Raw genomic sequence first — 22,058 nt, 5'->3', positions numbered from 1 at the left:
TTGAAGTGAAAGTGCCCTCCTGCAAAGTGGCTCAGATGCCCAAGAAGCCGAGTGCTGAGACAGAAGCTGGATTTTGTTGGGAAGCTGGTGGAGGCAGAAGCGCTGCTTTCTAGGGCAGAGGAAGCCTTTAATTTCTCCACACTTGCAAATGAAAGTCATGAAGATCCTTCCACAGAATGCTAAAAGTACTTGACTGTTCAGTTACAGCCAGGCTCTTGGGAAAATTAGTGAGTTTAAAGAGTGACCTGTTATAATAGCTTTGTTAAACCCTCCTGTGGGTGCTTGCATTGTTTGAGATGCAGCTGGTAGGGGAGATGGTGTCTCCTTGCCCTGCTGAATGCTACCTGTGTGTCTCCTGCATCATCACTCTGAAATGGAACCCTGGACCTGGAGCAGAGACCCTTCTGATGGAGAACCCTTCTTTTCCATGGTGGTTCACCTGAATATTATCTGCACTCTGCCTTCTGAAGTCCTCATGGTTACTAACATGATAATAATTTATGTACTTCCTGCTGATGAAAAAGTGTCGGATACAAAGTCATCAGGCTTAGAGCTGTGTTTTCAGGTCATCTCATGCTTTCACTAAATACATAGATGTTCTGTAGCCAAGAACAGGTTGTGCAAATGTTTCATTGCTGGTAACTAAAGCTTATTGCTAGCTTTAGGTACAGGCTAACCATGCTAGATAACAAGACATGCAACTCAGTCACTGCTTCTGGTCTCGGAGAGATGTCACAGTGTCCCGGCTGGAGCTGATTCTTCCCTATAGTGGAGCGTGCCAAGTCTTTTCTCTGTTAAAAGCAAATGCACCTTTTTTTAGTACCATGACAGGTTTTGTAAGACTTAATCCTTGCTAGATTGAGATTTGCTCTGTTGGCTCTTGCCTTATAAGCCTGAAGACAGATTTCTGTGTGAAAGGCCAAAATACCTCTTTTAAAGAGGTGCTTCAGATTTTGTAAAAAAAACAAAAAAAAACAACAACAAAAAAAACCTGTGGAGTTACAGAGGAGAGCTGGAAGAGCTGAGGGTTGTTGCCCAACATCCAGTGGAAATGTTCTTTCTTGTTCTTGTTTGTTTATGCTTGAAAGTTGGTGGCTTCATACTGCTAAAGCCTGATGCCCACTGGTTGTTAATGAAGAAGGTGAAAACCTGGTATCAGTTGCAATCTTCCTTCATATTGCCTTGCCAGGGCACCTTGTGCCCAACCAAGGCTAGGGGAACTAACTTTCTCTGCCTCTTTAATTTTTGGCCTTTTGGAAGTGAGCATTGGCATTAGATTTACCAGAAACATGTTGGGAAGTTGCTTTTCCAGCTTCTTACAGAGATGGCCACAGTCTTCACAAAAGACCCTTCTCCCTTAAGTCCTGAGAAGATGCTGGTTCTCCACTAAACTGACCCAGAATAGAGAGGGAACCTGAAGAGACTGCTGATCCTCTGACCCACGCAGTCACTTAAAAGATAGCTCTGGAGTTTTCTCTGACCTCCTTTGGAAACTTTCAGGTTTCTGGATGATTTTAAGAAGCAAATATGCTTCCTAGTAGTTGGCAGTTACCATGCCAGAGCATGCATTATGTTACTTGGAGGTTCCTGTCCTTCTGTAACATAACAGATGACTCTGCTGCTTATGGGGCAGTTCTCAGTTTGCTACAAATTGCAGCTTTCAAGGAAAGCAGAACTGGTGCCAGTTCACCTTGTGTACCTGGCTCTAAACTGATGCAGTTTACTGGTGTGATTTACTGCTGCTTTGTGAGTAGTTGAGCAGTCCCTAACAGGAGCAAGAGCAGCTGAAAGGGCTGAGCTGGGTTTATGGGTGGGAGGCCCCTACGACCAGCTGATGGGACTCTCCAGACTGCAAGCTGGACTTGTTTGTCTGATGTCTAGTTCTGAGGATCCTAAACTTGCTTTAAAGGATGAGGCTGAAGAAGCGTTGTACCTCAGTGCTGGCCACCTGGGTCCTTGCTCTTCTGCATTTATAGCCTTTTCTTATTCCACGCTTGCAGAGACTCTAGCAGCAAACTGGATTGGAGCAAAAGGTAGGGTTTGGTAGGCAGGATGTTCGTGTTAATTCGTGTGAATTATTTAATTCTTGGCATGTCCTTTGTTTTGTATCTGATTTCATTCAGTCGCAGCCTGTTCCACCTGTTGCTTCCTGACCTGTAATGGTGTTCTGCTGTGATCTGATGATATCAGACAGGTTTGTATTGGATTATGCTGGAGCCAAAGTCTTCAAAACACTATTCAGTGTATTGAAGCAAGTGGTAAGAGTTACTACTTGTAGTATGGCTTTCACATGTTTGTCCTTATCCTTGTTTTTGTTGTCCGTGCTTGGACAATGTCCCCCAGGCAGTCTCTTGACCTAGATAATTAGTGTATGCTGAGCTCATCTTTGGACCAGGGTGGGCTGATCTTGTTGGTATTTTGCCTTTTCTAGTTCACTGTTCCCCTCGTTACAGAGTCAGAGCATCTTTGGCATAAAATCAGTAGCCAGAAGTTTCTAATGGGTTCAGTCTGTGCTGCTGCTTCTAGGTCACAACTTCTGGAGCAGTAAGAATAACCTCTTGCTTTTGTTTCAAGTTCAGGTGTTACAGCTGAGAGAGAGGTTTCAACTTTGTTTTTTCCATATTCTGTTGCTGTACTGCTGAGCAAAAATCAAAGACTGAGATAAGCACGGAGGCATCCCAGAGTGGTTCAGAAAATATCTGTATTTGGACCCCATCTGTCCAGTAAAATACAGAACATGAGCGAGATTATGGGAAAACATGCAGTTTTTCACTTCCATGTCTTTGGTACAAGTTAAACTGATGTTTGTGGTAGTTGTAATCTCTCTTGGTGAGCTGCTTTGCTCACTGTCTGTAGATGCCCATGGTATTCAGGGAACCCTATGGAATAGTTTTGAAGTCCTTGTTAGCAGCATCAGCAGCAGACGGATAGATGGACAGACCTTCCATTTATTGCTCAGAAAGGTTCAGAAGAACCTGCTACTGCCTGTGCAGTCCCCCTTCCATGAAAAAGGGGCTCTTTGTATGAAGACTTTTGTACTGGAAAAGCTTTGAGGAGCTCAAACCAAGCTTATTTTGCTTTGACCTATTAATCAGGTAGCATCAAGACTCAACACTTAAACGAGTTCCTCTGAAACTGAAAAGAGGGAACATATAACAAGGTAGCTGCTGCCGCATAGGAGATGAGGCCCAAAAGTTGGGCTGAAGCACTTCTACAGATGCTGCCTTGGCAGCCACAGACATCCATGAGAGTAAGGAGGGGGAAGGACGTATTTCCTCTAGGTTCTGATGACCCATAGGTTTAAATTCAGGTTAGTGCATGACTTGAAGATTTACTGGCTATGAAGAACCTGCCACAGGGAAGGCCAGCAAGGATGAGGAAAGTTGCTATTGCATTTAATTCTCTCTTTGTTTGGAGAAAATAGACTTGGCTAAGCTTCCCCACGCACCCTGGCCTGTGATTTCCACATCATTCAAGTTGTCAGAATCACAAAGCAGCGAGGCATGTGCCAGCAACCTTCATTTGGTATTGCTATAAATGTCTTCCTGGCTTGGAGAGTTTGGGAAGAATCTTTTGATTTGTGCTAATATATATGGTGAAAAGCTCCTCAGTATCATATTGTATTGTGATAAGCTGGAGTGTCTTTTTGCTGCATCTCACCTAGCAGACCTTCCATATAAAGCTATCTTTGTCTTTTAACCAGAGTTGTTAGCTTAAAAAGAAGAAACCTCTTATAATCTAGGAGCCTTCAGGTTGTTTTGCTTGTGAGGATAGCTGGAGGAGGAGGCACCTATCTTTTGATTTTTAAAAAAAATTTTTTTTTTTATTCTCCATATTTGAGGATATGCACAAAGATCCTACTTCCTTGCAGAAAGGAGAAATAGCCCCAGATGCTTTCCTTTCTTGCAGTTCTTTTAGCAGTGAGCAGAAGTTCCCCTTCAGTTGTTGCACTGGGACCATGTTTTGGCTGTTTCCAGGCTGCCTGAACTTCTCCGTTTCTGAGCCCTCCACAGTATCGCCTAATGCTTTTGTAACTTAGGGTGCCATCACTACTGTGTGTAATCCTGCTGAAAACCATACATAAGCTTAAATTCCTGAACAAACTGGCAGAACCTTGTGTTCTGGACAGAGATGTGTCCTCTGTTTCTACACGCCTAAAATTAGTGTTACAGCTACATGAACCTATAGAGGAGCATAATGATTTCTCAAAAATGTCTGGAGTGAAAGACAGCATTGAAACTATCAACTTCAGTGAAATTTAACTTGACCTGAATTGCCAGGAAATTGCTGACTGCGGTAAAATTCTGCAGGGCAGGAGGTGGGTGGGTGATCAGACTTTAACACACTGGCAGTTTTATTTGCTCCAAAAGTCACACTTGGTTAATTGTGCCTTCAGGCTGAAGTTCCTGCTTGTTTAAGTCTCTGTTAGCTCCAGACTTGGCAGGTTTGAATTTAATAGCACCTCAGACACAATTTATTCCTGTGCACGTACACTGTGCTGGTTCTAGCTTCTAATGCAGTCTCTCAGCAAGCATGAAGCACCCACACTGCAGAGTACCTGCTTCTGCAGGCACTTGGAGAAGCCAACATCATGAGCTTGCCTTTTACCCTTCTTGAACTCCTTTGCTCTGTATTAGCTCAGTGGCTGCAGAGTTCATGTGGCTGCCCACTAGCATGGTTCCTTTGAGGGTCTTGTTGAAAGCTGTTTAATTTGAAACATGTGGTAAGAAATGCCCTGCATACCATCTCCTGTTCCCATGAGACAGCAGCATGTCTGAAAATTTGCTAGCTGCTTGGGCTGTGGATCAGACCAGGGAAAGTTGCAGTTGAGCCATAGTGCCCATTTTTATTGCTTGGAGGTATTTTTGTTGGCAGATTTATTGTCCAGTCACAGCTTTATGCAATTAGCCTTTGGCAGTTCATTTTTCTTCATATTAAAACTGGGTTGTTTCAGATATGCTGAAACAAGCCACATTCACATAAATGAAATAGCTGTCTGGTCATTTTTCACAGGAAAAGCATCCTGCTGAGTAGTACTTCTCACCACCTGAACTGCAGAACATGGCACTAATATGGGTGAGAAAGGGTGATGGATGGGCGATGCTGGTATTGGAGTTTTAGGCTTTAACATTTATTTTCTCAGAGGCAAAGTGTGATGGCCACAAAGCCTCAGTGGTGCCAGTGTGGGCTGCCCTCATTAGTGGGGTAAACAAATGCATAAACTGTCTGCCTTGTGCCCTGAGAGAGGAACGCAGGTGGGGAACTGAGGCACAGAAAGATGGAGCTGGGTAAAGCCAGTACTACTCAAAACAAAACTAACCCCCAAAAACCGCCCACAAAACCCACTGTGGCTAAATGTGCCAAAGATTGTGAATCTGTAGCCCTGCATCACTTCCACAGGAAGCTGGAAGCAGGGAAGGAGCCTGAGCTCGGGTTGTGTCACTGTCAGACGTGGGCTCTAACCACTAAAACCTCCTTCCTCTCTGGGTTCCTGGTAGCGAAAGGAAGATTGAGCAAGCTGCTGAAAATCTTGAACCTGAAGGATACAGCACTTCAATATCTGCGTGAATGAGGTCTGCTGTTCAGAGCCTGCAATTAATCCACCACTTGCATGGAAGTGGCTTTTCGTTCCTTTTGTGGAGCGTGGTGGTGTTGACCTTGCAGAGATGCTGTTCCTCATGAGCTTTGCACTGTCTTGGCCCTGTGTAGCATAAGGTACCTTTGTCAGCATGGAGCCTGAAGTGCATTATACTTGTGAAAGTTGGCCAAGTCCAAGTGTGATCGCAGAGTTTCTCAGCAAAACTTGGCATTCCACCTCTTTGAAAGAGACTTTAAGGTGTTTGTTCTATTCATGCAGAACATCCTGAAAGTCCTGATCTATTGTGTTTGGCCATTTACAAACAGAAGAATGGTTTTTCTTGCAGAGAGTAATATGTAGCAGCTGGAGAAATACTTTAGCAGCTGCAAACTTCTTTTTAAAAGCACTGTTTCCACACTAGTCTTCCAGAGGATGCAGCAGCCTTCTTAGAGGCTGTCTGCTCAGTGATATTGGATTATTTCTTGCTCTCTGGCTTAATAACTCCCATCAAAGTCAGTCAAATGTGAATCTAGAAGGTGTGTTGGGTGCACTGAGCAAGGATGCTGTCTCTGTTCTTTTGACTTCATTGTTTGTGGCTGTTGGCATCTTTTTAGCTCATTCCCTGAAGCTTGTAGATGCTGCTGCAGGCATCGCAGTCATGTTTACTGTGGGATGTGTGTCGTGCAGATTGATGGGAAGTTCAGCCATAGATGGGGACTACATAACAAACTGAAGGAGGTGGTTCATATTTAGGGGAGGAGAAGATATATAACTTTATGGCTGCCTAATTAAAGTGGTTTTGCTTATTGGGCTGTTGTGCATCCACACATTCCAGTGTGATGCAGTCTGTGTGGACTTTTTGGCTTTGTAGAACTTTTAAAATCTTTTTTGTGGACATATATCAGGAGGAACATCAGAAAAGGCAGCAGCAGACCAAACCGATGTCCATCCAATACCCTATTCCGCCTGCTGCAGTGAGGACTGTGCCTGCTAAGGTGGAGGGATGTGCCAGCTCTTTTGTAATACATGGTCCGCTGTGTGGTGTTACACTCTGAAGAAGCTGTGTGGTAGGAGAAGGAATATAAGTGATGGTCTTCCGGACCTGAGCTGGCAATGTTTCTCCTCTGAATCACATTTTGGAGCATGTGTAATTTGCATCCTACTGTTGCAGCAGATCAGCCTCGAATGCTCTGCTGGCCTCATGTCAGCCCCAGGTGTTTATCAGATCCAGCTTGTTGGTCACCATCCTAGCCTGGCTGATGTATCCATGAGATAAGACTCAGTGATTTCTAGGCATATTTTTCTTCAAAACTCCCTGTGAAAGTATGGAACTGTGCATGTCCCACCTCAGTCATCCTCCCAGAGGAGCATTTTGTTTATATTGGAAATGGCGGGGGCATGGAGAGCTTGTATTGTGGCAGCAAATGGACCTTTGACCTTTGCATCCTGGGTTTTCTAAGGAAGTGGGAACGCTTCAGGCTGTGCAGGCATCTTAGGAAGTCAAAGGAACTATGTCCAGACCAGGGACCTAGTAATGCATTTCCTCCCCTATAATCAATAATGCCCGTCTGCTTCACAATCTCTGTTCAGTTTGTCCTTCATTGTTGATAGCACGTGACATTTTGCAGAAACAGCTTTGTAACTTGCCATTAACTTTCTTTGGGAGCCAAAGGAACCTAATGGCTCTAAAGCTGCTGTTCTGACAATGATACAACTTCATCTGGTCATGCTCAGCTGACAGTGGGTCAGCCTCATGTGCTTTGGTGCTGCCCCTTCTGTCTCCAGGCCTATCCGCATGTGCAACTTCAGCCTTGGAGGTAAGCTTGGGAAGCCAAATGCTTCTCAAGATTGCAGCACAGATTCCCTGCCTCCTGCATTCTAGCCTCAATTCACAAAATGAGATGTGCTTGTCTTCCCTTAGCAAAATCCGGTTTAATTCTGTTTTTCTAAAGAGTGAAATATAGCACTTGTTTTGAGAGCTGACAACATGCGAAGTGTTTAGCAGCAATTGCAAGTTGAAACCAGGCCTTATGTCTTCTCAACTTGATGGGAGGGTAGCATCGTTGTCTGCAAAAGGTATTCCACCCTTGTTTTCCCTGCTTTGTTGTTATACTGAGGATAGAAGATTTCTTTGCAGCTCTTTGACCTTATTTCATGCCTCGTCCATGCTTGCTTGTAAGTATGAATTTGGGGGCAGTGTCTGCTGGCTCTTTGATGACAGCTTAAAGGAGCATGTTTTACCCTAAATGATTTGCTTTGCTCACTTTGTACCTGTGATCTCTAACACGTACACTTGTCCCATGTTTTTTGTCTAGTTCTATATCTCTCTTTTTGCCTTGGTGCAGTCACTGCATGCACCTTGCAGCTACTTAACCAGGAGCAACTGAGGCTGGCTGGGAGGGCATGGAGACAAGGAGTTTATATTCCAAAGTCTTCACTCTGCTCTTGCACAATCGCCCCAATCAATATTGTTTGAAATAATACTTTGGGTTTTTTGTTTTGTTTTGGTTTTTTTCCACAAATTCCTTGGCTCAAGCACAGGGAGATCAGCAAGAAGGGAGGAACGCTTCTGAAACCCAGCAGGCAATGCCCTCTGGATGTGTGTGTGCATTGCAAAGTCATCAGTCATTTAGTTGTTGACTCAAAGTTATTCTGGTTTTCCAGCATGCTTGTTCCCTGCTGAGTTATAGCCACAGATGGTAAAAGTAAACTTTGCACTTTTCAGAGTGTAGTCCTTTCCCAGATTTTATTTGTTGCTGTCTTTTGTGGTTTGGTTTGACTTTTAATTTCCTTGGGGATGCTCTACAGATGGAGAAGGTAGTGCTCAAAGAGTGAATTTTGCCCAGATTTCTCAAAATTACTTCTGATGGGAACAGTAGTGTTCATCTCTTCATCAGTGTTGTCTCCGACAGCCAAAGGGTGGTTTCTTCTGGGGAGCAACACGATCTGGAGGAGAAGCTTTAGCTGGTGCTTTTCTGGGATGTAGGTGTGTGGGGTGGGTGCTCAGCAGGATCTCAGAGTACAAATGGAGCCATGTGGGACTGGCTAGAAGTATGATGGGAAAGCAGAAATAAATCTTATTGCTTGTAATTATAAAAGGCAGTTGTTAAGTTGGGAAAAGTGATCCGCAAGTAATTGCGACTCTTGTTCTGGATGTATGGGATTGTGCTAAGGTGGAAGAAGCCAAAAAAACAACCACCCCTAGCTGGAGGTTCTGGTATTTAATACAGCATCCTAAGCATCATCTGGACTGCATTAAGGTACAACTGCTTCTGGTTATCCCTTTGCTGGACTTGGGAATGAGCTGTTTGCTTGTCTGCCGTACTTAGAGTCTGTGTATTGTGTGTTTGTCTACTTCACACGCTCACTCTGCAATTCGTAAAGGGATTTTTAGAATTGGCTAAAGAACATTTAAAATTCTTTTAAGCTTGTAAGTTTGTATTGAGCACCTTGGGGGAGGGATTAGCAGTTGGCCCCTGAGGAGACCATGCTTAGTGAGAGGGAAAGGGGAGACAAACCTCTTGTGTCTGAGCTCAGTGTGTCCCCCTTAACTCGTGCTGGCCTAATCCAGAAAGGCTGCCAGGTGCTTTGGAAGAGGTGAGAGGCAGTTACTGGGATTTTGCTTTCCTCTGGAGCTGTTGCAGTCAAGTGGGACCAAAGTCAGCTGTGATGGGAAGGACTTCTGGTGGGTTAGTGTGGTTGGGGATACAAAGCATCTCTGTGCATAGGGGACAGGTGGCTATGTCCTTCTAGACACTGAGTATGATCAACATTTGATCTTACAAATATATGTAGTTTTTGAGTCAGTTGAGATGAATTAAGATTATTTTATTTGTCCTAAAAGACTGAGATTTAAAATATAATAATAATTTCAGTATTTATGCATAGATATAATGCTGCTATATCTGCATTTCCGAAATGCAGTGGAAGATGTTTATTCTTTGAGGGTTGGTTAGTATAACTACAAAGGTATTAGTAAAGGTAGGAAAACTCCCCTATAATAAGAGAGTGCTCTGTGTTTGTATTCATTGCTGTTATTTACCATTTTCTTTAAAACAGTAAATACGTACATTATTGCACAGCCAATTCATTCTCAGGGTCACTTGTTAGGCTATAAAATGTTGCTTCTCGTAAGCCTTTTACCTTGAAAAGGGACAGCAAACATAAGCTGGACTCTCTTTAAAATGTAAAATTTACCCATAATGATGTATTTTTTTTCTTTTTTTCTGTGGGTCAGATACTGCTTGCTGAATCTCTGCCTGTGACCTGTGAACCTTACAAAAAGTCCACTTACTTCTGCGTAGCGTGGTGGGAGTGCAGGTTGACAAACAGTGCTCTGAGTGTCTTGGTGAGGTACCTATAGTGTCGGTGAGGGAACGCAAATCACCTGCTTTAAGTTGAAGGATTCAGCGTTTAAAGCAAACTTGTGCTGTCTGTCTGCTCTAGGAAAATCTCCTGTGGGCGGAGTATTTCACATCTACCGTTGCTTTCTCCCCTTGCTCCCAGTCTTGTCAACTGGAGTTTTCAGTGTACACATATGCTAAGAGTGACAGCAAGAGTGTTCTACAGGCTAAGGCAAACTTGTGGAAGTGCTTTGTAATTCAGAACAGTTGGAAAGGTATTGAAGTTATCTTGGCTGAGGAGCACAAACTTACATTACCAATTCCCTGCCGAAGATGCGGGGCCGCTTTCCCGGGCAGCCAATGCCTGTGTACCATATTGGAGGGGCTGCGGTTGCATATCTATCACGCAGCTCCTCTCCTCTCCTCCTCTGCGCTGATTCTTGCAACTCCTGCAAAGTTGTACTTGGAAGAGCAAGTGAGGAGGAGGAGGAGGGAGCAAAGTGCGCACTGTGAAACGCGGCGGAGCTGGTGCTGGCCGGGAGCAGTCTCTGGTACGCGGGGCTAGATGGGGCTGGTGAGCTGCCTTTCCCCGCCAAGACCTCTGTTGTCAGGTCAGACTTAGAAATTCTATTTCCAGCTGCCAGGTGGGGTGACCCAGGCATGAACTTTTGGCTGCAGTGAGAAACCTGCTTGCACAAAACCAGCATGATGTTGTGCACACTTACTCCAGGGAGAAAGCCGGAGAGGAGTGCACGAGCTAAGGTCAGCTGTGCAAGTACCCCGCAGCCCAGTCCTTTTGGGCTCCCCTGCTCTCTGGGAGAGCAGAAGATGTAGAAATGTTCCATCTATTTTCAACATGCAAAATAACTCTTTTTATTAGAATAAATAAAGGGGTAGGAAGGAGGCTTTGAGTACCTTAGGGAACTTGTAGGGTGACTAGGCATGCTGAATTTGAGGCACTGCATTTTAGTATCAAGTTTTGCCCCCACCTTTGACTCTTTGGTAGTCCATTGTGGACCTCTGTGTTGTGCGTCCTTTGCGAAGCTTGGGGTAGCTGTTTATGTTTCACCCTTTTTCAGGCAGGGTGGTTCTGAGGCTAAAACTCTGTTACCCGGTTGGGGCGTTAGGACATAGAGTAAGGAGGGAAATTTGGAAACAAAAGTTTCATGGTGTGAAACATCAAAATGTTGCAATCTGGGAGTCAAAGCTAATAAATGTCATCTTGGGCTTTCTTGGAGGAAAAAAAGGCTCTTACTCAGACTCTTAAATTCACAAGCATGGTTGCGGCTGGAGTTGAGAGCTCAGGATGAAACTTCTTGCATGGATGTCTAAATCAGGGTCTTAGGCATGTTCCTGATGACTGTTGGATGTTTTTCACTATGCTATTTATACCATTCACACATGCTACTCATTCTGTGTTGTGAACTGCCTTTGCATCTTCAACTGCAGTCGTCACGTACACCTCTGAGATGTCATGCAGAGTTGAATCTCAGCACTCTTCGAAGGCCATGACATTTCTCTTCATAACTGCAGGGTGAGGACTAAAGCTTGCTCCAGTGATGAGGAAGAGGGTTGCCCTTAAAAACTACTTAGGAAAGAGACTTACAGTTTGTCTGGTTCAGGCTGAACTGTTTGGAAGCTCATATAAAGCTTTAAAAAGTCTTGGAAACAAGAGGGTAAATCCAGGTAAAAGCTGACTATCTGCTCTGAAGTCAACGGGAGCTGCTCCAGTGACTTCAAGGATGAAAGCCCATCCATTGGGACAGAGTCTCATGTGTTCATTGATAATGAAGAAAAGACATTGCCTATTTATTGTTTTATGTAGGAAAATGAAGGCTTACTGTTGCTTACTTCTTCAGCAACAGCTGATGTGTTTGTGTAATCTCTTGGAAGACTGGAAATATTGGCTTTTGCTTGTTTTCAACCAGAGTTGTTTTTAGCTTATTGCAATGAGCAGGAAAATCAAAGCAGGAATCAACTAAGGTTGATGCTTGGTTTTGACTGACTTGGTGTAAAGGCAGGGCCAGGACTATAGTTCCCCGTAGTATCAGTGTGCTCAAGCTGGTGCAAACCCTTCTGCTGAGCCTGGGAACAACATTAAGGGTCCCAGAGTGAGTCAAAAAACGTCATGTCCGTGCTGCCGTATGCCTGTGGGCTTTGAGTTTGGCTTTGTATACGCGGCTTTTGACTTGAGCTGTTCTCTGGTCGGGCCTGAGGGAAGAAAAGCACAGTACCATTTCCAAAGAAAGAGCCTCTCTGTGAATTGGGGTATGGTCTTTTCTCTTCCTGCCTCTGCATCATTGCCTGTATGTTGTGTGTATTGATACTTGCCTTTTGTATTTTTTTTTCTATCCCTGCTGATAGGAGTGTGTTTAGTAGAACACTCTCTTGATATAAATTGATAATTTTCTTTTTTTTTTTTTTTTTTAATAGGTATATTGCAGTGGATCTGAAAGTGATATAAGAAAGAATTGCTCCTGGGAAGAGAAGCATCCTTGCAAGGCCAACCCTGAAGATGTGGACTGCCATTGTATTCTTCCTGCTGATTTCCTTCTGTATATGTGAACACAGGTCTTCTGTCCTGAAAGGGAGAGGAGTCCATGTAGTACAAATAAACAGGCTTACAACTGAAAAGCAGTGCAGGCAGGCTTGTCAAAGCCCAGGTGGTTCAGGTGAGGTTCTTGTCCCTTAGCTGGAATTCCAGCTGGGTTTTCTGTTCCTTAAAGGTCTCTTCTGCTGCCCTGACAGCTATCTTTCTTAATTCCAGTTGTTTACAGGCATTTACAGTTATGGCTTCTCTGTGCAGTCCTACGGTGCTAAATAACTTCTGACAGCTTTGGTTAAATTGAATCCAGAACAACCATATCCCAGGGCCCTTGTAGCTTCCGTAAGAAACAGAATGCATGTGCACTTGGTATGTGCTGGTAGCATGCAAACGGTGTTAGGTCACTTCACTTGAAAAATGATTATTCCATGTTGCCAGATGTTTGCAAGTGAACAGTGCTGTTGAAGACAGCTGCACTGGAATGAGTAGTCTTTGCTCACTGATATTTATGGTTTTTCTGCCTTAGAAGAAACCGGCCGTATCCTGCAACCAAGCACAGGGTTAAACAAGTCTGGGGAGATGAAAACCTTCTGCTGTCTACCTCTGAGATGTCTTTAAAAAGCATTAAACTTCTAAATGAGTCTTTCAGAGTTGCCCTATCTTACCTAGCTGCATGTGAAAGCTTGTATCACCTACAAACTGGGGCTGCAGTGGTGAAGATGAGACCTTGGCTCAGGTGGATGAATGTCTGACAATCAGATTGATAGGAACATCATAAAGATGCCTTTTTTTAATGCCCAGTGGTTTCAAACCTTTGATTTAAAAGAGACATCTCTTCATAGTGGAAAGAAAGCACCTTTATAAACTAAGCATTTTATTTAGGAGGTAAAATATGAGTGGGTTTGTCTCCCAGGCACCAAAGCTGTGAAAACTTCAGCTTCTGCTTTTTAAGATAGTAAACCCTAGAGAGATGACACATTCACACTGACTGTGCTGACACTTAGGGTCTGTAGCACTGCATGTTTGTCTGTTCCACCTGAGAATCTCTCAATACAATGCATGTGTCTTCTTAACCTCCTGATATCTTGATAAGGGTAGAAAAGGTGCTATCTGCTGCCTCTTCCAGAGGAGGGGCATAAGGAATTTAGTTTGTCTGTGATCAGGGCTGGGAGATGATCTGAGTGCATACTTTGCCCTGTTGCTGACTTCAGCCACTTTTTTTTATACCCTTCACCTCGTTCTCTCCTGACGTATTTTGTACACAGCAAGTCCAGCTGAGTGTTAGCTTTGTTGGGCAGAGGTGGTTGAGCCTCTACAATTAGGTGACCTGTTCCATCTTCAGGAAACCACGTAAAACTAAACCCAAAAGCTTTTTGGGTTTTACCTTCTGTATTAAGCCCACTGAAGCAATTTAATTCCTATTTGTTACTTGATGGCCAGTCTGTTGCACTGCTTGATGTCAAGGGAGATGGAAAAGATACAAACTCTTGACGTAAATGTATAGCCATGTGCAGAGAGATCATCTGGAGAGGAGGACCTGAAATGTCTTTTTTTATGATTAGCTTTAGGTTTTAAGATCAGTTTTAATTCTCTCCTTCTCCATTCCCACCTTCCCCAAGTATGTTTATTTTTGTGCTTGCTTTCATTACAGACGTGAGGCCTGAGGCTTAGATGTCAGAACAGTTACACTTATGTAACTGGCAGTAAAGGAGCAGTGGTTGTTATTTTTTAAGGTATTATGGTGTTAAGTTGCAGGCCAAAGTTGCATGGGGAGACATCTGCATAGCTGCATTGCTTGGAAAAGTGGAAAAATAACATTCTTAGCTGGTTAGGCTCTCTTCTGTAGATGTAATTTATACCCTTGCTGACAGAACATCACTAACTTAGAGAAGTAGTGCAACTATCACAAAAAGAACTGCTTTTGTCAGTATATTCACATCTCAGATGTGCCCTGCAGAAAAGGGAATGGTTGCTGATCTAGCTATTCCAGCATCGTCTTTGAATATCCACACCAGAGGCCAGGATACGTAGTTAGCAAACTAACATATCGCAAAATGATTGTACCAATATCATGAGACAGTTTGACACTTCAATTACATGCTAATAAAAGCAGCAAAACTCTCTAGTGCTGACAGCATGGATCGTAACTCTGACCTCCGTACGTTGTCTAACGGAATGGGTTCAAGTCTCCATATGCCGCTAGGGTAAGTGATATACTTGATGGAGAAAGTGCCCATCCTAGCAAAGATCTGGCAATCCAGAATTCCCAGATGCCTAGTGAGCACGGTGAACCCATGTTGGGAGGTAAGATAAGCTCGTACTCTTCCCTTTGCATCCCCAGCCATATTCAGAGCTCTCCCAAGTTTCTTCTAGGGTGGCCAGCCCAGGGCTGGGGGGAAAGCTCTTGGCCGTCGGAGCAGTCTGGCTCTGAGAACAGAGCCCCTTGGCCGTACTTCTGGGCTATCTTGCATGCTCTGGGGAAAATGAAGGGAAAATATGACATGGCTGCGAGAGCAAATATTCCTGCTCCCTACTTCCACAATACATCTGCTTACCTGGGTTCTGCTTGCCTTTGGGCATCTGTGATTCCTTTCCGGTAACAGCAGGCTTAAAAATGAAATAAACCAGTTTGATAGGGCAAGACCTTGGCAACTGCCTATGTGGTTTCCTTTCTGAAGAGCTTTTGTTGTCTTTCCACTTTCTATTTATTCTTTTCTTTTTTTTTTTTTTTTTCCTTTTTCTTTTTTCTTCTGTCTCCTAATTGGAAGTGAGCAAAAAGGAACCACTGGGTAGCAGGGATCTTGCAGTGGACACATCAGTTGGAGCCTCAATCTGGAGTTACATCAAAGAGAGTACTAATCAGTCCGGTTCAATAGAGCTGTCTGCTTGTCCTGGGGAGCAACGGGGAACTCATGAGCAACTGGATACCATTCTGATGGCAGCAGAAACTAGGGTGCTTTAACCATGCTGACCCCATTAATCACCTGACCTTTCTGAACTGACTGACTTAGATAAGTAGCCAATGCAAGATAGCTGCTGGCTTTTTGTTTTCCCCTTCCCAAGAAGTGAGAAATGGCATGATTTACATTAGTAGATGGTCTACTTTTCTCCACTAGTGTGGCTTATTGAGCAAGGGACAGGAGGTGGGATGGGGAGTCAGGGCACATCCAAACATGCTTTCATTTCTGAGGAGTGGATTTTAATTTCTTGAAGGGCTGCTGCTGTATCTCCTGCTCTGTGTGACTGTTGAAGCTTTTTATTTTATTGCTTTTGAAGTACCATTTTTTAAAGGCTTTGAATGGTTTCAGGCACTTTCTTAACATTTTATCAAAGACAGTAAAATTCCACCTTGACTAGTTTCTTTAGGACTTTCAAAACAGACTGCAGTTCTTGGTACAGGAATTTCTCCAAGTTCATAAGTTTTCCACAAGCCCTCTTAATAACTGTGGTAACATAAATGTTTTTTTAATGAAAAGTTCAAGCTTCCCATAGCCTTAATCCTCAGTGAGAGTAACTCTCTTTGTAGATAAGAGCTTTAAATATAGCCATATGTACCACATAGGTGTGTTCTATGCCCTTTGTCACACTTATAAACACAGAAATTAATTTATCCTACTGTACACTTAAGTTCCCTTTAATCCACTAATGGGTGGTCAGTTGGGCACACGTCTGCTTCATCCCAGACCGAGCACTGTGTTACCTTCTTCTGTTTTTTTGTTATAGCACGTCCCAGAAATTAATTGCGTGCTACTGTGATATTACATAAAATAATAGCATAATTTACACAGGAAGGATCTTTTGAAGATCTTTGGTCTGAACTCGACTTAGATCTGGCTGTTCAAGACCTGATGGAGAGTGTACCATCTCTCTGGCCCCCAGCCCAGTGTTTGAGTGCCCTTGTGGTGGAAACTAAATTTTTACCTTGATGTTGAGTTGGGATTTCCTGTAAATCATCTGCTTTGGCCCCTCAGACACCTAGTAGTCTCCCTTGGACTCACTCCAGTACATCAATACTGCTTTTGTTATGCTGGGGAGCCCAAAACTGGGCACAGTGTTTGAGATGTCTCCTCAGCGCTGATTAGGGGAGGTTCATTCCTTCTCTCAAAGCTTGGTTATGTGTATGTAAACATGCCCAGAAAGAAGCTAGTGAATTCAAAGGGATGCCAGGAGAGAGAGTTCCTGCTGTGATGAGCTTATTTAGCTTGTGTTGGGATTTGACTTACTAAAAGACAATTTCTGTGATGGCTCCCATGGCTAATGGTATCATTGTTCAGCAAATGAAGAGTAAATTTCAGTGTAACTCCAAGCACTGAGGTGAGAGCTGTCTCCCATGGGTGTCTTCCCATAAGATGGGTGTCTTCTCAGTTTCAGCGCGCTTTTTTTTTTTCCCTCATTAAGACATCTAGGTGAATGCTAGCATTTAGATGAGTCCAAACTGTAGTGCACTCTCTTGGTCCCTGTCTGGGTGAGTGAATTGCTGCTGTTAGGAGATGTTGGTACCAGAAGACAAGCAGGAATGTAGGCGGCAGCTGCTATATTGATTTCATTGACTTTCCCGTTATTTTCACTAAGGCTGAGTCAGGATCCTTTAAGGCCAGACCTTCCAGCTATCATGTTGGGTTTTTTTTTTTTCTGATTCTTTGATTACAGCCACGAAGCAGTGTGTTCAGTATACTGTGTGTAGCGACCCATTTTCTCTGCTGTTTTCAGGTAACCATCACTGTAATTGGGCTGTGCCCTACCAGAATCACTGCATCCTCTTGCAGTGTCACCAGCTGAGCATGTGCCAGAATGCCGGCGAACAAGACATCAGAGATCTGCTTGGAGGTAACGCCATGCTTCAGGCTCCTGCTAAATCCAGGATCCTGGTCCTTTTGCTTTAAATGCCTACATTTAGACCTTGACTGGCTTTCAGCTGAGGGAGATGGGTTGTGAAATGCTTGCAGGGGGATTCCATAGGTGAAGTTGGTTCACTGAAAGAACTGTTTCAGTAGCCTGGTAAGGGCTCTGGCACTTATATGTGCATGATGTGTCTTTGAGTAACTTTTGTAGCTGTTACTGAGTAACAGTTTGTCTCCACCTTGAAGACATCATTCATTCAAGCCATTTGCACTCCACACGCTGTCCTTTGGAAAATAAATGCATAAACAGATGTATTTATATTTTTTTAAGAGAAAGGAAAATGTCTTGGCATTGTTTTTTTTGAGATTGCCAGGATTTTGTGCCAGAGGCAGCAGGCTGCTTCGATAATCAGAGCAGCCTTAGCAGCAATTGCTCGTGGTGACTTTCCAGTGCCAGGATCTTCAATTTTAATTAAGTGATGCAATAACAAAATGGAGCTTGTTGGTGATTGGGGAATCAGTCTTCTAAAGTATGTTTCAGTAGTTCTCTGTACCCAAGTTAAAAAAAGAGAAAGTTTGTTCATGCTTCTTTTGGGTTGGCAAAGGTTTCTCTGCAACATAGCAACCAGACCTTTGATAAGCAGATGGGATTTATGTCACTATAAATCTAGAACACTAGTTGTGAAGGAAATTCTCCCAAAGTATGAAGGTGTAAGTGGAAATTTCCACTCAATTTTGAGAGGTGAAAATTATGAATCTAAGCATAAAGGGTTTGTCAATGCTGTGTAGCTTTGAAAGCATGACTCTTCTCAGGAGCTGGCATTTGTAAATGCTGCAGCTCTTGTTGATAATGTGCTTCGGCATTGTAGGTCAGTACTTTGTTACCTCCCTTTTGTGGAATTAATTCCCTGGTTGGGCAAATGCCAGAGGTCTGTGGCAAAAAAACAAAGCAAAACAACCCCCCCAAAACAAACAAAAAAACCTCACCCCCAAAAAACCCGAGAGGGAGCAGGGGTCTGAGTTTTCATGTTCTTGCTGACTTCAGGACTGATTTATTCCAGTTGTACTGCATGTACTGCAGAATTTGTGTTCTGGTTTGCATGCTGGGGGTATGAGGTCAGATGTGAGCTTGAGAGTTTTATCCTTACGAAACTTACTGGTTTTGTCTTTTTGAAGAAATTGTCGGTGGGAAAAGGCAAACAGTCCTGTTTCACCACCAAAGCTATCCACAGAAAAAGGAGAGGATGGTGAATGCACAGGTTGACCAACACAATGTCGAAAACCTGCTTTCCTCAACTCCTCGGACTCACAAGATCCAATTGAGGCATTTGCTTGAGATTCAGAGTGAAGGTGTAACGACAAATGCAAGAAAAACAATTGCAAGCAATGCTACCACCACCACAGCGACCACCACCACAGCCACAGCCATAACAACAAATGTTACAAACACAACTGTCCTCACTACAGCTTATGAAACAACTGCCAAAGCCTCAAACGCCCCTGGAAGTTCTGGTCTCCTTGCTGAAGCCATGTCATCCACTGCCTCTTCTCCCACTTCTGGTCACATCCCTGCTTCTACTTCTAGCCATTTCACCAAGCTTGTGACCACCACCAAAAAATCAGGAAGTAGTAGCTCTGTCTCAGTATTGTCCCCCACTTCTACTTCTGCTCCCCTCACTGTCATTTTTCAAGCAGGTACTCAAATGCCTCAAACAGAGCAGTTTAACCCAACCACCACTGCCAGCGCTTCCCGCTCTAGCAGCCCCGCCACTGTTGGAGCTGGCCCGAAGACAGCGAGCGCAACATTGACTATCCTCATCCCGCAGAATGCAGGAATGTCTTCCACTACTTCTACTCGTGCCATGGCACTCACCCCCTCAGAGATTTCACACTCTGCGAACCCACTGCCTGTTGTTACATCGCTATATCTAGAGCCAGAAGCAAGTAGAGCCGCAACATCCTTGAGTAAATCAACTTCTCTGGGCTCCACGAGAGGTGCCACGGTTTTAACTACTGCCTCTACAACAGAAACAACGGCTAGGCATGAGATAAAGTCAACATCTCCCATTTTTTCAACAACCACGGCTCCAGCAGATGCACCCAAAACAACAGCTTCAGGCCTTGCAGAAACACTGGACACGGACAATGAATATCTTCTCATTGCTGCCGAGCCCCTGACTCAGTACTTAGTGGATGAAAGTTCGCTTCTTGCAGTGCTTTTAGTTGGTACGTTTTTTTTCATAACTGTTATAGTTCTTTTCCTTATGCAGGCCTATGAGAGCTACAAGAAGAAGGATTACACACAAGTGGATTACCTGATCAATGGCATGTACGTGGACTCAGAGATGTGAAAGGGTGGGGATAAAACAGTGGGCAGAGAGATGGAAAGGAGATTGAAAGCCTGCCTGACTTGTTTTTCTTTCCTGTTTGCCTATAACACAAACTTAAAGTGCTTCCAAATTTACTTCTAGTGCAATCGAGGAGAAATGCCATGTACTGTATTAAGAAAAAAAATAATTTTTTTTATCCAACTGTGCAACAGGTTGCTGTAAAAAAAAAAAAAAAAAGAAAAAAAAGTAGTAATTTTTAAAACTTTCATAATGCACAATAGCTTTGGCCATTATTTTTCATTGTAAAATAAGCCTAACAAGGGGTAAGCCATCATCCTTGAAAAATGCTGTGGCACTTTTTCAAGTGTTTACACTGCAAGTTCCTTGTGTTACATTCATTTCACGTGTGCTCTGAAAACAGAGCAAATAATGCTCTCACCTTTTGCAAAGTGCTTGGAAATTGCCAGATGAGAAGTGTGCAGTTTTGCTGCAACAGGGAACTTTTAATCGAATGTGTGTCATGTTTCAGTATGCTTCTTGCTTGTAAAGAGGTCTGTTTACAAAGCATTGTAAACTCTGTTTACTGCTAACCCAAGATACCTTTTCACCGTGGAGTGGATTACTGTGCCTCTGCACTTAAATGATCTTATTTTTATATTCACTTAATAAAGGGGGCCCTGGAAGGGCATATCTTGTTGCATTTCTGTTTTCATTCCTCTCCCAGCAGTTCAGGGCTTTTGGGGCTTAAGCAAATTAGCTCTACTTCAATATTCCAAGTATGGGGGCTTTGAAGACCTCCCTGGAAGTATGGACATGTCACAGAAGATGCTGATCATCTTCCAGACTACTGCTGCTGTGCTTTCAGAGCAGTAAGCTGCCGGTCTCCCAGGTATACAGACCCATTCACTGCTTTTTATCTTTCATGCAAAAAGCATGAGGCTCTGTTTTGTTTTTTGTTTTGCATTTAGGACCAGCTCAGAGTTGCTAGTAATTTGGAAACCTTATTGCACGTGCAGTTGCAGCTTACCTCCCAAGATCTGCAGCTGAGAGAGTGAGTAGAAAACACTTGATTTTTGGCAAGTATTCTTCAGTGATGAATGCATCTTATTTGAATGACACACGTACGTACCAATAGCAAAATGCTGGATCAAGGAGCATCATATTTTTTTTTTAACCAGATTGATAGTTTGTGTCTCACTCTGAATTAGTTTGCTGTTCTTTAATCCTGCTTGCATGTAAACTTGAGGCTGATAACAGGCAAACCTCAGAATTTGAGCTGTTGGGTTTTGGTGTGGGTATTTATCCAAATTCTTTGGCTGTTTGGAATTTGGAGGGAGTCTTTACCCTGGAAGAGGTTACTTTGTAGACTTCTTGTTCATCATCAAGCTGAAAGTGCTATGAAAACAGCTGCAAACAGCACAAGTAGCAGCAAAGGCAAGGGGTTTGAAAGAAATGCACGGGAGGTAGTTTCCTGAATCTTACCCAATACAAATTTTGAGGCCAAAATTCCAGCAGGTAGAGTATGTTGAGGAAAGGAAAGAGATTGCTTTGGAAGTGAGATGACTTGGTTGTCAGCATCAGGTTGCATTTTGCAGTGCTTTCGCATGGACTGCGTCTGCATGCTGGTAGGCTAGAGCATCTCGCAGGGTAAAAGGATAGTATGGTTTTGGGAGCTTCCCTCCTTGGAAGGCTTGAAGTATAAGCCACAAAATTCACATGATGTTTCCTGGAAGGGAAAAAAAGCTTGAGGGACTGAATTTTATTGTATTTTAAGGTTATTTTAAATTGGCTTCTCCTCAGCAGAAGGGAACCAAACCCTGATTTCTGCCATCTTCCAGGAGCTGCCCGTGTGCGGTATCTGTGCAACAAGGTGCTGGGAACATCCCCCAGCGTGGCTGGGGACTTGCACCCCGTTGAGATGCTTGGGACTGTTCGCCTCTCAGCACAACTGTTCTGAGCTGTTAGCAGATGTCAGGCAGATGCTGCTCTGCAACCACAATGTCCAGAGACTTATCTTTACTTAGGGATTTCAGGTTTCACCTTAATTGCAGGTAAGTCACTAACCATAGACCTAAGCATGTGGTCTTCGAGCTCTGCTCCAGATACTGAGATAAGAGCTGTCTCCTTCACTCCCAAGTAAGGAGGTGGGTGCTACCTCAGGTTCAGCTCACTTCTTTTTCTCCTTATTTAGGCAACTCAAATAAATGCTTGCATTTTGATAGGGTGAATCCAGGCAATAGTGCTTTTCCTTGTAATTTATCCCTTCCTATGTAAGTGAATTCCTGTCTGTAGGAAGTGCCTTCCTGCAAAAAGGCTCAGTGTTGCAGCTGTTCTGCTAGTGCTCTGCAGTATTTTATTATTTTTTTAAGTTGCCTGAGCCGTTTACACAAAGGCAAACTACCATCATCAGCCTTGTAATTG

At 43.6% G+C, this 22,058-nt stretch overlaps 1 protein-coding gene across 5 annotated transcripts in view; it reads left to right on the top strand.

Moving 5' to 3' along the window:
• Positions 1-20,325, top strand: part of C16H11orf24 (chromosome 16 C11orf24 homolog) — a 30,638-nt gene extending 10,313 nt beyond the window's left edge. For all 5 annotated transcript variants that reach the window (XM_052811291.1, XM_052811288.1, XM_052811287.1 and 2 more), the window contains 3 exons: positions 12,355-12,593; positions 17,177-17,293; positions 18,484-20,325. In XM_052811291.1, coding sequence (XP_052667251.1) covers positions 12,437-12,593; positions 17,177-17,293; positions 18,484-19,658 — 1,449 coding nt within the window. In that variant the 5' untranslated portion in view covers positions 12,355-12,436 and the 3' untranslated portion in view covers positions 19,659-20,325. The remainder of the gene's footprint in view (positions 1-12,354; positions 12,594-17,176; positions 17,294-18,483) is intronic.
• The last annotated feature ends 1,733 nt before the right edge of the window (positions 20,326-22,058 follow it).

The sequence above is a fragment of the Harpia harpyja genome, chromosome 16 (assembly GCF_026419915.1).
Source record: "Harpia harpyja isolate bHarHar1 chromosome 16, bHarHar1 primary haplotype, whole genome shotgun sequence".
Classification (NCBI taxonomy): Eukaryota; Metazoa; Chordata; class Aves; order Accipitriformes; family Accipitridae; genus Harpia; species Harpia harpyja.
Note: the sequence above shows the minus strand (reverse complement) of the source record. Positions and strands in the feature narration are given on the sequence as shown.